At 47.1% G+C, this 12,916-nt stretch overlaps 2 protein-coding genes across 2 annotated transcripts in view; both read left to right on the top strand.

The window, feature by feature from the left end:
- LOC141103844 (complement component C8 beta chain-like) overlaps positions 1 to 1,030 on the top strand; it is a 40,455-nt gene extending 39,425 nt beyond the window's left edge. Inside the window, exon 12 of the mRNA XM_073593881.1 lies at positions 759 to 1,030. Within this exon, the coding sequence (XP_073449982.1) occupies positions 759 to 910 (152 nt within the window). The 3' untranslated portion in view covers positions 911 to 1,030. The remainder of the gene's footprint in view (positions 1 to 758) is intronic.
- A 10,757-nt stretch (positions 1,031 to 11,787) lies between these two features.
- Positions 11,788 to 12,916, top strand: part of LOC141103843 (complement component C8 beta chain-like) — a 36,848-nt gene continuing 35,719 nt past the window's right edge. The window contains exons 1-2 of the mRNA XM_073593880.1: positions 11,788 to 11,945; positions 12,176 to 12,320. Of these exons, the coding sequence (XP_073449981.1) occupies positions 11,899 to 11,945; positions 12,176 to 12,320 (192 nt within the window). The 5' untranslated portion in view covers positions 11,788 to 11,898. The remainder of the gene's footprint in view (positions 11,946 to 12,175; positions 12,321 to 12,916) is intronic.

The raw sequence follows: 12,916 nt of genomic DNA on the forward strand, positions 1-12,916 counted from the left end.
GACTTCACGGCAGCAGCATTTTTATCTCAGGGTGCAGAGCTAGATAGAGCAATACAGCTTCTCAAGCTCACCCATTGAGTTCCAACGGGGTTGAGACACATTGCAATTGCAGCGCAGTAGTGCCAAATTATAGGGTTAAATCAGGTGGTGAGGTGCCGATATAAGGCCTTCTCACTGCTTGTCATGCCCTCAAAAAAGTTGTCAGAACATGGAACACTCTTCAGAAGACACCACTATCATACCACCAGCACCATCACACCTGTAAGAGGTTGTTGTCAATCCCATCGGGACCATTTGAGTTAACACAATAGAACTTTCAAGAGTACAGATACTGATGTTGGATGAGAAGATCTGGCCCAAATTTGGCATTCCAATTTATCCCAAAGGTGTTCAGTGGGGTTGAATCTAGAGTTGTGTGAAGGATACTTCAATGGAACCACCTAAAAATTTGGTGGAGTGCATACGTACTTTGGCCATGCAGTATCTTTATGCTAGCGATGGCGTCTTTTTGCTTGATGTCCTCCAAAAAAGTGACCTGGTGCCCTGTGCACAAGCATTTACCTCTAGGAGTTCAGACTGGGACCCGGCACATATCCCTTGAGACTGTGGAGGCAAAATTAATGAATATTTTGAGGTTTAGAAGGCCTTAAGCTAAACTTCCCACAGCAGGAACCCAACCAGTTGTATGTGCAGAGGAACCTTGCTGTTGATCTATGGAAGACCATGGAAGACTTAAGTGCTGCTATTTTTTATTTCAGCTCCCCCCATTGATGGAGTTTGGGGTTGTTGGTCCAGTTGGACATCATGTTCAGGAAGAACCCAAACGAGACAACGACAGTGCAATAACCCTTCACCGAGGAACGGAGGTCAGCCTTGTCCAGGAGCATCCACCGACAGCAGAAGCTGTTAGCTGCCCCCTACCGGCCAAGGAAGGTATATGGAGACTGCAGGTCTGCCACTCTGGAGGCGATGGGTGTTCTTTTGTGAAAAATGTGTCTGAAATAACCTAATAAAATTTTACAGTTATCTACTTGGGTTATTTTATTCATTTCAACCAGGGTAAGTTAGAGATGATAGGATTGTTATTATTATTTTTTTTTTGTTTTATTTCCTCATAAACTCTCATGCCATCCTGGTAATCACCACATCAGTGATTTAATCCTAAACATGTTCATGTAATTACAAAAGTTGTTTTAAATCTCCTTTCATTAAGAATTTCTGGTGATCCTGCCAGGAAGGTCCTTATTTAGGCACTTCCTCTCCAAACATTCTAAGCAAAGGGCCAGTTTACTGTCCTTCAGGCTTTAGGGGGGGGCAGACTATGGCCAGTGGGAGTAAACCATACCTCATCATTGATTTTACTAATAAATGGTGCCCTATTGTTATAGTGCCCCATTGATGTTGTCAGTGAGAGGAATAGTGCCCCATCATTGATGTCAGTGGGAGAAATAGTGCTCCATCATTGGTGTCAGTGGGAGGAATAGTGCCCTATCATTGATGTCAGTGGGAGGAATAGTGCCCCATCGGTGTCAGTGGGAGGAATAGTGCCCCATCATTGATGTCAGGGGGAGGAATAGTGCTCCATCATTGGTATCAGTGAGAGGAATAGTGCCCCATCATTGGTGTCAGTTGGAGGAATAGTGCCCCATTATTGATGTCAGTGGGAGAAATAGTGCTCCATCATTGGTGTCAGTGAGAGGAATAGTGCCCCATCATTGGTGTCAGTGGGAGGAATAGTGCCTCATCATTGGTGTCAGCGGGAGGAATAGTGCCCCATCATTGGTATCAGTGGGAGAAATAGTACCCCATCATTGGTATCAGTGGGAGAAATAGTGCCCCATCATTGGTATCAGTGGGAGGAATAGTGCTCCATTGTTGGTATCGATGGGAAGAATACTGCCTCATCAACTGTGTTAGTGGGAGGAATGGTGGCCCATCATTGGCTTCTTTTAAAGAAATAGTGCCCCAAGGGACAGGCAAGCAAAGGGCCACCTTTGGCCCCTAAGTCACAGTTTGGAGACCACTGTCCTATAGCGTGACAACTGCCTCCTCTTTGTATCTCTGCATACTGAAAACAAGAAAAAATCATGGCAACTGTTTATGAAATCCGGTGCACAGAACAAAATCAGTGTCTTCCAGGTAGGTTTTTAAACTGGAGCGGCCATAGAATTTGGCAAAATTACAGGTGCAATCAAGGTGAGTATAGCATTTGAACAGGCTTTGTATCTTCATTTGGCTATCTGGGGCTCAGGAGGCCTTGCCGCTGTCATGAAGACCTGCTCACCTCTAGGACAGGGGGGAAGCGCAACATATCAAACAATTCGTAATAAAAGATGGTGCTGCGCTATTATAAAGTAAATAAACTCAAAAATATATATATATATATCAAAAAATAATAATAGGTGTAAATAAACCAATGAATAAGTGAATAAGTGATGTGAAATCACATGAATAGATATGGAGGTATGTCAGCCCCTCCTACCATAAGTAAATCTAAATAACACACTTAAAATGCTAGTGATGGACATAAAGTAGCTCAATATCAAATCAGCGTGATAAAAATCCTAAAAAACAGTCCAATATAAATGGTGAAAAAATGTGCCAGGTCAGTGGTCTGCAAACTGTGGCCCGGGAGGGGGGGGGGGGGGGGGGCAGATGCGGCCCCTTGCTTGCCTTTATCTGGCCCTTGGACACCAACAAGGGGTTACCATTCCTTCTACTGACACCAATGATGGGGCACTATTCCTTCCCCTGATATTACGCTTGGCACTATTCCACCTCCTAATACAAGGGACTATACCTCAGACTGACACCAACAATGGAGCACCATTCCTCTCACTATCACCAATGATAGGATACTATTCCTTCCACTGATACCAACAATTGGCACTACGCCTCCCTCTAATACCAATTATGAAGCATTGTATTCCATTGAAGCCAAAGCATTTTCTACTCACTATGGCCACATTCCGGCCCCCAGAGAATCTGAAGGACAGTAAACTGTCCCTTTATTTAGAAAGTTTGTAGACCTCTGTGCTAGGTGATGAAACATGCACAACACACAGCCAAAATGTGATAAGTGTCTCCTTCTTTCAGCGCAGTGACACCTCTGTGCTGATTGGCCTCTCACCTTACTGCTGTAAGGTAACAGCATATGTGAATAATCTGTGAAACTCCAATGGCTTAGATCAGCTCTCCTGTGGTTGGCCCAGCTGATGGTTCTCTCGCACTGCAAATTCCAGCTCACTCTAGGGGTGAGCTGGGCTAAGTGATCCTTATGGACTGCCTCTCAATCCCAGATCATCATGTCTATATGTTTTTGGAGACATTTCTGCTTAGTTGGCTTGACCGTTTGAATACAACTCCATGCGCCATTTCTTCTCCTCCTTATCAGTGGCAGGTGGTGCTCAAAATTTTTGGGGGGCGCAAACAAACTGAAAAAAAAAACATCAATTGCAGCCACTGTGCCCATCAAACGCTGCCACTGTGCCCATCAAACGCAGCCACTGTGCCATCAATTGCCGTCACTATGCCATCAAACGCAGCCACTGTGCCATCAATTGCTGCCACTGTGCCATCAATTGCCACCACTGTGCCATCAAACGTAGCCACTGTGCCCATCAAACGCAGCCACTGTACCCATAAATTGCCACCACTGTGCCATCAAATGCATCAGCTATACTCATCAATTGCTGCCAGTGTGTCCATCAATTGCTGCCACTGTGCCCATCAATTGCTGCCAGTGTGCCCATCAATTGCCGCCACTGTGCCCATCAATTGCTGCCAGTGTGCCCATCAATTGCCGCTACTGTGCCCATCAATTGCTGCCGGTGTGCCAATCATTTGCCGCTACTGTGCCCATCAATTGCTGCCACTGTGCCCATCAAATGCTGCCAGTGTGCATCCCCCGCCCGCCCGGCACTTACCTTGTCTCGGTGGTGCAGCGGGTCACGGCGGTGTCCTCCACGCTCCTCGATGTCTTCTCCCGTCCTCTCTTCCTGTCCTCTGCTATGATTGGAGACCTGATAGGCATCCAATCACAGCGCCTGTCATTTCAGCCAATCAGTGACAGGTAACAGATCCGAGCACCTGCTTGGTGGAGAGGGGGTTCAGTGTTAGGAAAGAGAATATTCGGCAAGTAGTTAATATTGTGTGGTACTTATATACACATTATCTTTTCTGTTTTTAATATATACCTATTGGATTGATCTCCTTATTACTGCTCTTGCAAAATGAACCAATTACAGTAGTCACTAGGTTACTTTTTTCCTTCTGATGGAATTTTCTAATGCTTTCGATGTGATACTTTATTGCTTTATTGCTACTCATTACAGTTTTACATTGTCTTGTACTCATCCTATTCATAAATCGATATGATTAGCTTCATTGCTATTTGAATATTGTACTACCATCCTTGTATGTACTCAATTTGTCAATTTTTTCGAAGGAAAAGTTCTTGACAAGGTTCCTGTGCACACTGATGGGTGGAATTGAGTTCGTTTTTTTGTTTTGTTTTGTTTTGTTTTTTTTTTCATTCAACCCACTGGTTGATCGAAATAAAAAAAAAAGATTCATCTGACACTATTAGATAAGCACCAGAACGACCCTATTCTATCAGCTATCAAACACCAGACAATGATTGGGCTGCTTAAGAAAGGGGGTGGGGCTACATACACAGATCATCCTGCCCAGCCCCTATCCCGTTGGCTTGAGTTTGATAGGCTAGCCGTTCGGTCACGTCCACCCCCGACAGTGCCGAGTTTTGACAGATTGTCTCTGCAAGCGGTGACATTACATGACATTTTCAAGCACTGAGCGGTTCTTACATGCCTCGCTGACTGCTCAATGTGAAACTCCCCCTCTCCTAGATCTGTGCCAAACGGTGCCGCCTATCAATGCCCATCAGTGCCACCTGTCAGTGCCAATCAGTGCCAATCAATGCCACCTGTCAGTGCCAATCAGCGCCAACCAACACCACCTATCAGTACCCATCAGTGCCACCTGTCAGTGCCAATCAGTGCCAATCAATGCCACCTGTCAGTGCCAATCAGTGCCAACCAACACCACCTATCAGTGCCCATCAGTGCCACCTGTCAGTGCCAATCAGTGCCAACCAATGCCACCTATCAGTCCCCATCAATGCTGCCTTTCAGTGACAATCAGTGCTTCCAATCAGTGCCAATCAGGGCTACCTATTAGTGCCAATCAGTGATTCCAATCAGTGCCGCCTAATAGTGCCCATCAGCGTGGCCACAAATGAAATCTGTCTGATTAGTAATGCCACATGCCGATCTTTAGTATAACAGGTAATCACCACACTACTATTTACAATAAACTACTGGAGGTAAAATAAAAAAGTGTCAGTAAAAGGCCTGCCGCTAAGCACTGTTATGTGTTCCCACACCACAGAAAAAAAAAAAAAAAAAAAAGTGCATTGCTAACTTACTAATCAATAACTTAACAATAATGGTGGAACCCTCTAATGTATGGAAATCTCAATATTACCACAACACCGGTTTCTGTGATATGTAACATCACATATAATGCACATCAAACTGAAAAAAGAAATAAAAAAGGAAACTTAGCAGGGATGGTGGAAACCCCTTGTGGAGATGCGACCCCCCGTGTCACAGGTGCATGTGAGCAATGTATACCTGATTGTGGCAGGAATACTGACCGCACCCCTGTGGGCGGGGTTTATATTCCCCTCAGGAGGAGAGCTCAGGGCTCACACGTGGGAAGAGCGCCGCCCTACAGGCAGGTGGCCTGGTGTAGGAGTCAGGAGGGCTTTCAGGTGGAGACGGCTCCACGAGAGAGAGACGACCAAGCAGCACGAAGCTGAGCAAGTAAGCTCCAGGAGGGAGTTTGACTAGCCGTGAGTGAGGCGGGAGGCTGAAATCTCTTTTATATAATGACGGTGGAACCCCCTGCGAGGAAAGATTTTTCTGTGAAGTTTGTTTCATTTAAATAAAATTGGGCTGCCACGCCACATCTGGACTGACCGGTGTTCCTTAAAGCGCACACACCACTAGAGCATAATCACCCCGGATCGTCACACCCTCTACAGATAATTGCAGTATAAATTAACTTCAAGTGCAACAACTTTTTAGAATTTTTGGATTTTTGGAATTTTTATTTTTTAGATTGTTACACTTAATTTTATATGTTTTAGTTGCTATTATAATGTGAATTTTTGCACTTGAAGTTAATTTTCCACCACCCTCGCTCATCCATGTCTTTATGGACCTTGCTTTGTGCACTGGTGGGCAGTCATGTTGGAACAGGGAGGGGACCGTCCCCAAACTGTTCCCACAAAGTTGGGAGCATGAAATTGTCCAAAATGTCTTGGTATGTTGACACCTTAAGAGTTCCCTTCACTGGAACTAAGGGGCCAAGCCCAACCCCTGAAAAACAACCCCCACACCATAATCCCCCCTCCACCAAATGATTTGGACCAGTGCACAAAGCAAGGTCCATAAAGACATGGATAAGCGAGTTTGGGGTGGAAGAACTTGACTGGCCTTCACATTTGAGCAGAGCCTGCGAGCCAGGCCTTCTCGTCCAACATCAGTGCCTGACCTCACAAATGCTCTTCTGGAAGAATGGTCAAACATTCCCATAGACACACTCCTAAACCTTGTGGACGGCCTTCCCAGAAGAGTTGAAGCTGTTATAGGTGGACCAACTCAATATGGAACCCTACGGACTAAGACTGGGGATGCCATTAAAGTTCATGTGAGTGTAAAGGCAGGCGTCCCAATACTTCTGGTAATTTAATATATTTATATATATATATATATATACATATATATATACACCCATGTGTGTTTGAGCTTTGGGGTGCACACCCAGGGCCAGATTAAGATCATCATGGGCCTGGTGCTGAGGATTTTGGTGGGCCTTTTTATGGAAACAATATGAAAGTGCAAACATTTTTTGCTAAAACAAATTAAATCTACTCTCACCAGTAATATCAGCCGTGCAGCCTCTGAGCAGCAGCAACACCACCAATACCACCTGCTATGCAATCTCTCACTAACAGCAACATAGGGCGACCACATTTCCAAACTGCCATTCAGGGACACCCCCCTTCCCAAAAAAAAGATGAGGGGGGATGTAGTCTTGGGTTTGATGGGGAAATAGGTGGCGGGGGTGATTTTTCGGGCAAATGGCTGGTGTTAGCACTTAAAATCATCCTGACACTATGCTTGATATGGCGTCAGGATGATCAAATTCCATTATTTCTATTACTACATTGTAATATATAGTGAAATAGTTCAACTCATCATGATGCAGAATCAGTGGGAACCTGAGCTTGTCACTTGCCACCATCGCCTGCCGCCAGATGCCACCCATAGCCTGCTATCAGATACAGTGTGCCACTTAACACCTGCAACCTGCCACCAGATACAGTGTGCCACTTGCCACCGGCAACCTGCCACCAGATACAGTGTGCCACTTGCCACCAGCAGCCTGCCACCAATGACGGTGTGCCACTTGCCACCAGCAGCCTGCCACCAATGACGGTGTGCCACTTGCCACCAGCAGCCTGCCACCAGATACAGTGTGCCACTTACCACCAGATACAGTGTGCCACTTGCCACCAGCAGCCTGCCACCAGATACAGTGTGTCACTTTCCACCAGCAGCATGCCACCAGATACGGTGTGCCACTTGCCACCAGCAGCCTGCCACCAGATATGGTGTGCCACTTGCCAACAGCAGCCTGCCACCAGATACAGTGTGCCACTTGCCACAAGCAGCATGCCACCAGATACAGTGTGCCACTTACCACCAGATACAGTGTGCCACTTGCCACCAGCAGCCTGCCACCAGATACAGTGTGTCACTTTCCACCAGCAGCATGCCACCAGATACGGTGTGCCACTTGCCACCAGATACACTGTGCCACTTGCCACCAGCAGCCTGCCACCAGATATGGTGTTCCACTTGCCAACAGCAGCCTGCGACCAGATACAGTGTGCCACTTGCCACAAGCAGTCTGCCACCAGATATGGTGTGCTACTTGCCACCCACAGCCTGCTACCAGACACAGTGTGCCACTTGCCACCAGCAGCCTGCCACCAGATACAGTGTGCCACTTGCCACCAGCAGCCTGCCACCAGATACAGTGTGCCACTTGCCACCAGCAGCATGCCACCAGATATGGTGTGCCACTTGCCACCAGCAGCATGCCACCAGATATGGTGTGCCACTTGCCACCAGATAGTGTGCCACTTGCCACCAGCAGTCTGCCACCAGATACAGTGTGCCACTTGCCACCAGATACAGTGTGCCACTTGCCACAAGCAGCCTGTCACCAGATACAGTGTGCCACTTGCCACCAACAGTCTGTCACCAGATACACTGTGCCACTTGCCACCAGCAATCTGCCACCAGATATGGTGTTCCACTTGCCAACAGCAGCCTGCGACCAGATACAGTGTGCCACTTGCCACAAGCAGTCTGCCACCAGATATGGTGTGCTACTTGCCACCCACAGCCTGCTACCAGACACAGTGTGCCACTTGCCACCAGCAGCCTGCCACCAGATACAGTGTGCCACTTGCCACCAGCAGCATGCCACCAGATATGGTGTGCCACTTGCCACCAGCAGCATGCCACCAGATATGGTGTGCCACTTGCCACCAGATAGTGTGCCACTTGCCAACAGCAGCCTGCCACCAGATACAGTGTGCCACTTGCCACCAGATACAGTGTGCCACTTGCCACAAGCAGCCTGTCACCAGATACAGTGTGCCACTTGCCACCAACAGTCTGTCACCAGATACACTGTGCCACTTGCCACCAGCAATCTGCCACCAGATATGGTGTTCCACTTGCCCAACAGCAGCCTGCGACCAGATACAGTGTGCCACTTGCCACAAGCAGCATGCCACCGGATACAGTGTGCCACTTGCCACCAGCAGCCTGCCCCAGATATGGTGTGCTACTTGCCACCCACAGCCTGCTACCAGACACAGTGTGCCACTTGCCACCAGCAGCCTGCCACCAGACACAGTGTGCCACTTGCCACCAGCAGCCTGCCACCAGATACAGTGTGCCACTTGCCACCAGCAGCATGCCACCAGATACAGTGTGCCACTTGCCACCAGCAGCATTCCACCAGATATGGTGTGCCACTTGCCACCAGATAGTGTGCCACTTGCCACCAGCAGCCTGCCACCAGATACAGTGTGCCACTTGCCACCAGCAGCATGCCACCAGATACAGTGTGCCACTTGCCACCAGATACAGTGTGCCACTTGCCACCAGCAGCCTGTCATCAGATATGGTGTGCCACTTGCAAACAGAAGCCTGCCACCAGATACAGTGTGCCACCTGCCACCAGATACAGTCAGCAGCCTGCCACCAGACACAGTGTGCCACTTGCCACCAGCAGCATGCAACCAGATAGAGTGTGCCACTTGCCACCAGCAGCCTGCCACTGCCTCCAGAACTCTGCCCAGACAGATAGGAGGGACAGGGCCTGTATAGTCAATCAAATCCCTGGAGCCCCTACCCCTCCTGAGCTGGGATGGTATGGCCGTGTGTGTATGCCAGGAGTATTGATTAGACCAAGTTCTACAGGGGGTTGTGTGTACAAGCCTTTGGGCTCACACTGGTGTGCTGCAGTCGGCCGCACTGCTTGTGTATCTGCAGTTTTAGCTGCAGTCCTATTGATATATATCAGGTTGCAGGTTTTGCTGCATTTTCTGACAGTGCGCCAAAGATAAGATGCAGCATGCAGGAATTTTGGTGCGCTTTCAGAAAAAAACACACAACCTAATAGAAATCAATAGGACTGTGAGTAAAACGCAGGAAAACTGTGGATACACCAGCAATGGGCCAAAACATAGCAAACCAGTGTGAACCCTTCCTAAAAGCACAAGGGACCGAGTACTACCACAGGCTGAGGACACAATTCTTAACACTTTGGCTGCAGTTATAAGAGCTACTGCTGGAGGAATAAGTTAAAAAGGAGGGGAAGGGAGATAAGAGTCACTGAGCTCACATTTGGATGGTCCCTGGAGGCTCATCACTCAGATATCTGCCGCTGTTCTGTTCATAATTTCCCACCCACACGGCTCCTTCTTCACTACACAGCCACAGACTTCACAGAGTGAGAGAGGGGAGGGGAAAGGCAGAGCCGACTCAGCCTCTCCCATTTGTGTAGGGGGGAACTGTGCACTGTGACAATGTAATAAACACAGTGAGCAAACACAGATGCAGCCAGACACCCCTACATTTACACACAGCTTCTCCTGTCCCATAGAAGTTTATGGACAGGAGAAAATCGGCCTTTTACTGCTGACTGGGAGGGCCGATTTTAAGGCAGGGGCCTGGAGCTGCAGCTCCATCAGCCCCTATGTTAATCCGGCCCTGTGCACACCCTAATGCAATAGGCTGCGCAAGCCTATGCTGTCCACATAGACCATCCTCTACACCGCCGGCTCTCACCGCTGTCAGTCTGCAATGGTGACTGGGAAGACTACCCTGCAGTAGAGCGATCTGAAAGCGAGGCTTGAACCACTTGTGGAGCGCAGCGTGGAAGGGACGATGGCGGCAACATGGCTCGGCTGCGCGAATCGCCGTCATGGCACATCAGTACCATAGACGGCCACTAGGGGGTGCACGCGATGCGAGCGCCCGGCGGTTGCGATCACCGCTGGGCTCCCACGATCGCTCAGGGCACACCAAGAACCATGATCTGTGTGTGTAAACACACAGTTTCCAGTTCTCTGAGGGGAGAAGAGACTGATCGTATGAACGAACGATCTCTCATCTCCCCTGCACAGTCCCCTCCCCCCTTTCAGTTAGAACACGTACTAGGACACACTTAACCCCTTCACTGCCCCCTAGTGGTTAACCCCTTCACTGCCAGGGACATTTTTACAGTAATCAATGCAATTTTATAGCACTGATCGCTGCAAAAATGCCAATGGTCCCAAAAATGTGTCAAAATTGTCCGTGTCCGCCATAATGTTGCAGTCCCGATAAAAATCACAGATCGCCGCCATTACTAGTAAAAAAAAAAAAATAATAATAACAAAAAAGCCATAAAACGATCCCCTATTTTGTAGACGCTATAACTTTTGCGCAAACCAATCAATATACGCTTATTGCAATTTTTGTTTTTTTAAAGAAAAATATGTAGAAGAATTTGTATTGGCCTAAACTGTGGGAAAAAAAAGTTTTTTTATATTTTTTTTTTGGGGGGGGATATTTATTATAGCAAAAAGTAAAAAAATTCGTTTTTTTTTTTAAATAGTAGCTCAATAAAAACCACAGGGGTGATCAAATACCACCAAAAAAAAGCTCTATTTGTGGGGAAAAAAAGGACGTCAATTTTGTTTGGGTGCAACGTTGCATGATCGCGCAATTGTCAGTTAAAGCGACGCAGTGCCGTATCGCAAAAAAATTGCTCTGCTCTTTGGCCAGCCAAATGGTCCGGGGCTGAAGTGGTTAATCATCAACCATGCGAGTTGCTAAATGTTGTACCTTCATTAAATGTAACCATATTGCTACACTTAGAGGCGCCTCTCTTCTCTTTTACACTCAGTTGTGACGTGACGCTACTTGTATATCAAGACATCGCTTGTATATCAAGTCACAATTTATTTAAAAATGTTGCTTGTCTTGCAAAACTCTCTCAAACCAAGGTCTTACTGTATTTATAATGAACTCTCTTATTGATCTTTGCATTCACCAAACTGATCAGTGCAGCACTTCACCACTAGGTGGCGCTCTGATATCATTAATATGGAAGAGACTGTGTCCACATTGTTGGACTTGCTGAATTTGGTCACTTTAGTTTAACTATCTACTTTGTGAGACACTAATAAACCTAAGAGAGCAGAGGAGGCTGAAACCGAAGAGAGCATTGCACGGTCCTGTCATGTTATTTTATACTGTCCTCCTGAACTTCGCCTTTTATTTAACCAGGTTAGTACTTCTCTTTTTCTGATTAAAATTATTGGGGGGTATTTCCCAAATATATAGTTATGTATAACCGTAGATAACAGGTATATTTACTGGAAACAAAATTGCAGATGCTTAGAAATCCAGGAAATACCTGCAAATATGTGGTTAAAGAAGTTGAAGACTTTCGTTTAGAAAATGTGATCTTGGTTTTCCTAGCAGCTAATCCAACTGTGGGTTTTCTGCACATGTAGTTGTGAGCTACAAGGAAGTGAAGCCAACAATGGTCTTACGAAGAAGCGGTGGGCGAGATCGGTGGCGAACGAGCCAACTCCTATAGACTGCGTGATGAGCAGCTGGTCTTCTTGGAGCGGGTGTGACCCATGTACGAAAAAGAGAGTAAGTACTGAATGTTTGGGAGGGGAGGCTCAAACAGAGTACTCACACTTCTTAAGCCCGGTACACGCGATCGGATTTTCATCGGACAAAAGCGTAGGACTTTTGTTCGAAGGGCGTTGGCCAGGAACTTGTTTTGCATACAAACGGCAAAGAATTGTTGGCCAACGAACACGAAACTACATGGTTTTTTCAGCTCTTTAGCGCCACCCTTTGGGCAACTTCTGCTAATGTTGTTGTGTTATGGTGAGCATTGCTTCTGAGCATGCGTCTTTGTACTTTGGAGTTTTGTCCGACGGACTTGTGTACACACGATCAGAAAATCCAACAACACACAATTGTTGGCAGGCAATTTTAAAGCATGCTATCCCACATTTGTCCGGAAAATCCGACAACAATTGTCCGATGGAGCCTACAAACGGTCGTATTTTCTGACAACAGCCCGACATCACACAATCCCCGTTGGATAATCTGATCGTGTGTACGAGGCTTTAGAGTCCGAGTTTGGTCTAAATTTAAGCTCCAGAGAACACTCCACACAATTTACTCAATTCTCCATTGGGGGTGGGCACATTAATCGACACATCTGCTGCTCCATT

This window comes from Aquarana catesbeiana, linkage group LG07, assembly GCF_042186555.1.
Source record: "Aquarana catesbeiana isolate 2022-GZ linkage group LG07, ASM4218655v1, whole genome shotgun sequence".
NCBI classification, from domain to species: Eukaryota; Metazoa; Chordata; class Amphibia; order Anura; family Ranidae; genus Aquarana; species Aquarana catesbeiana.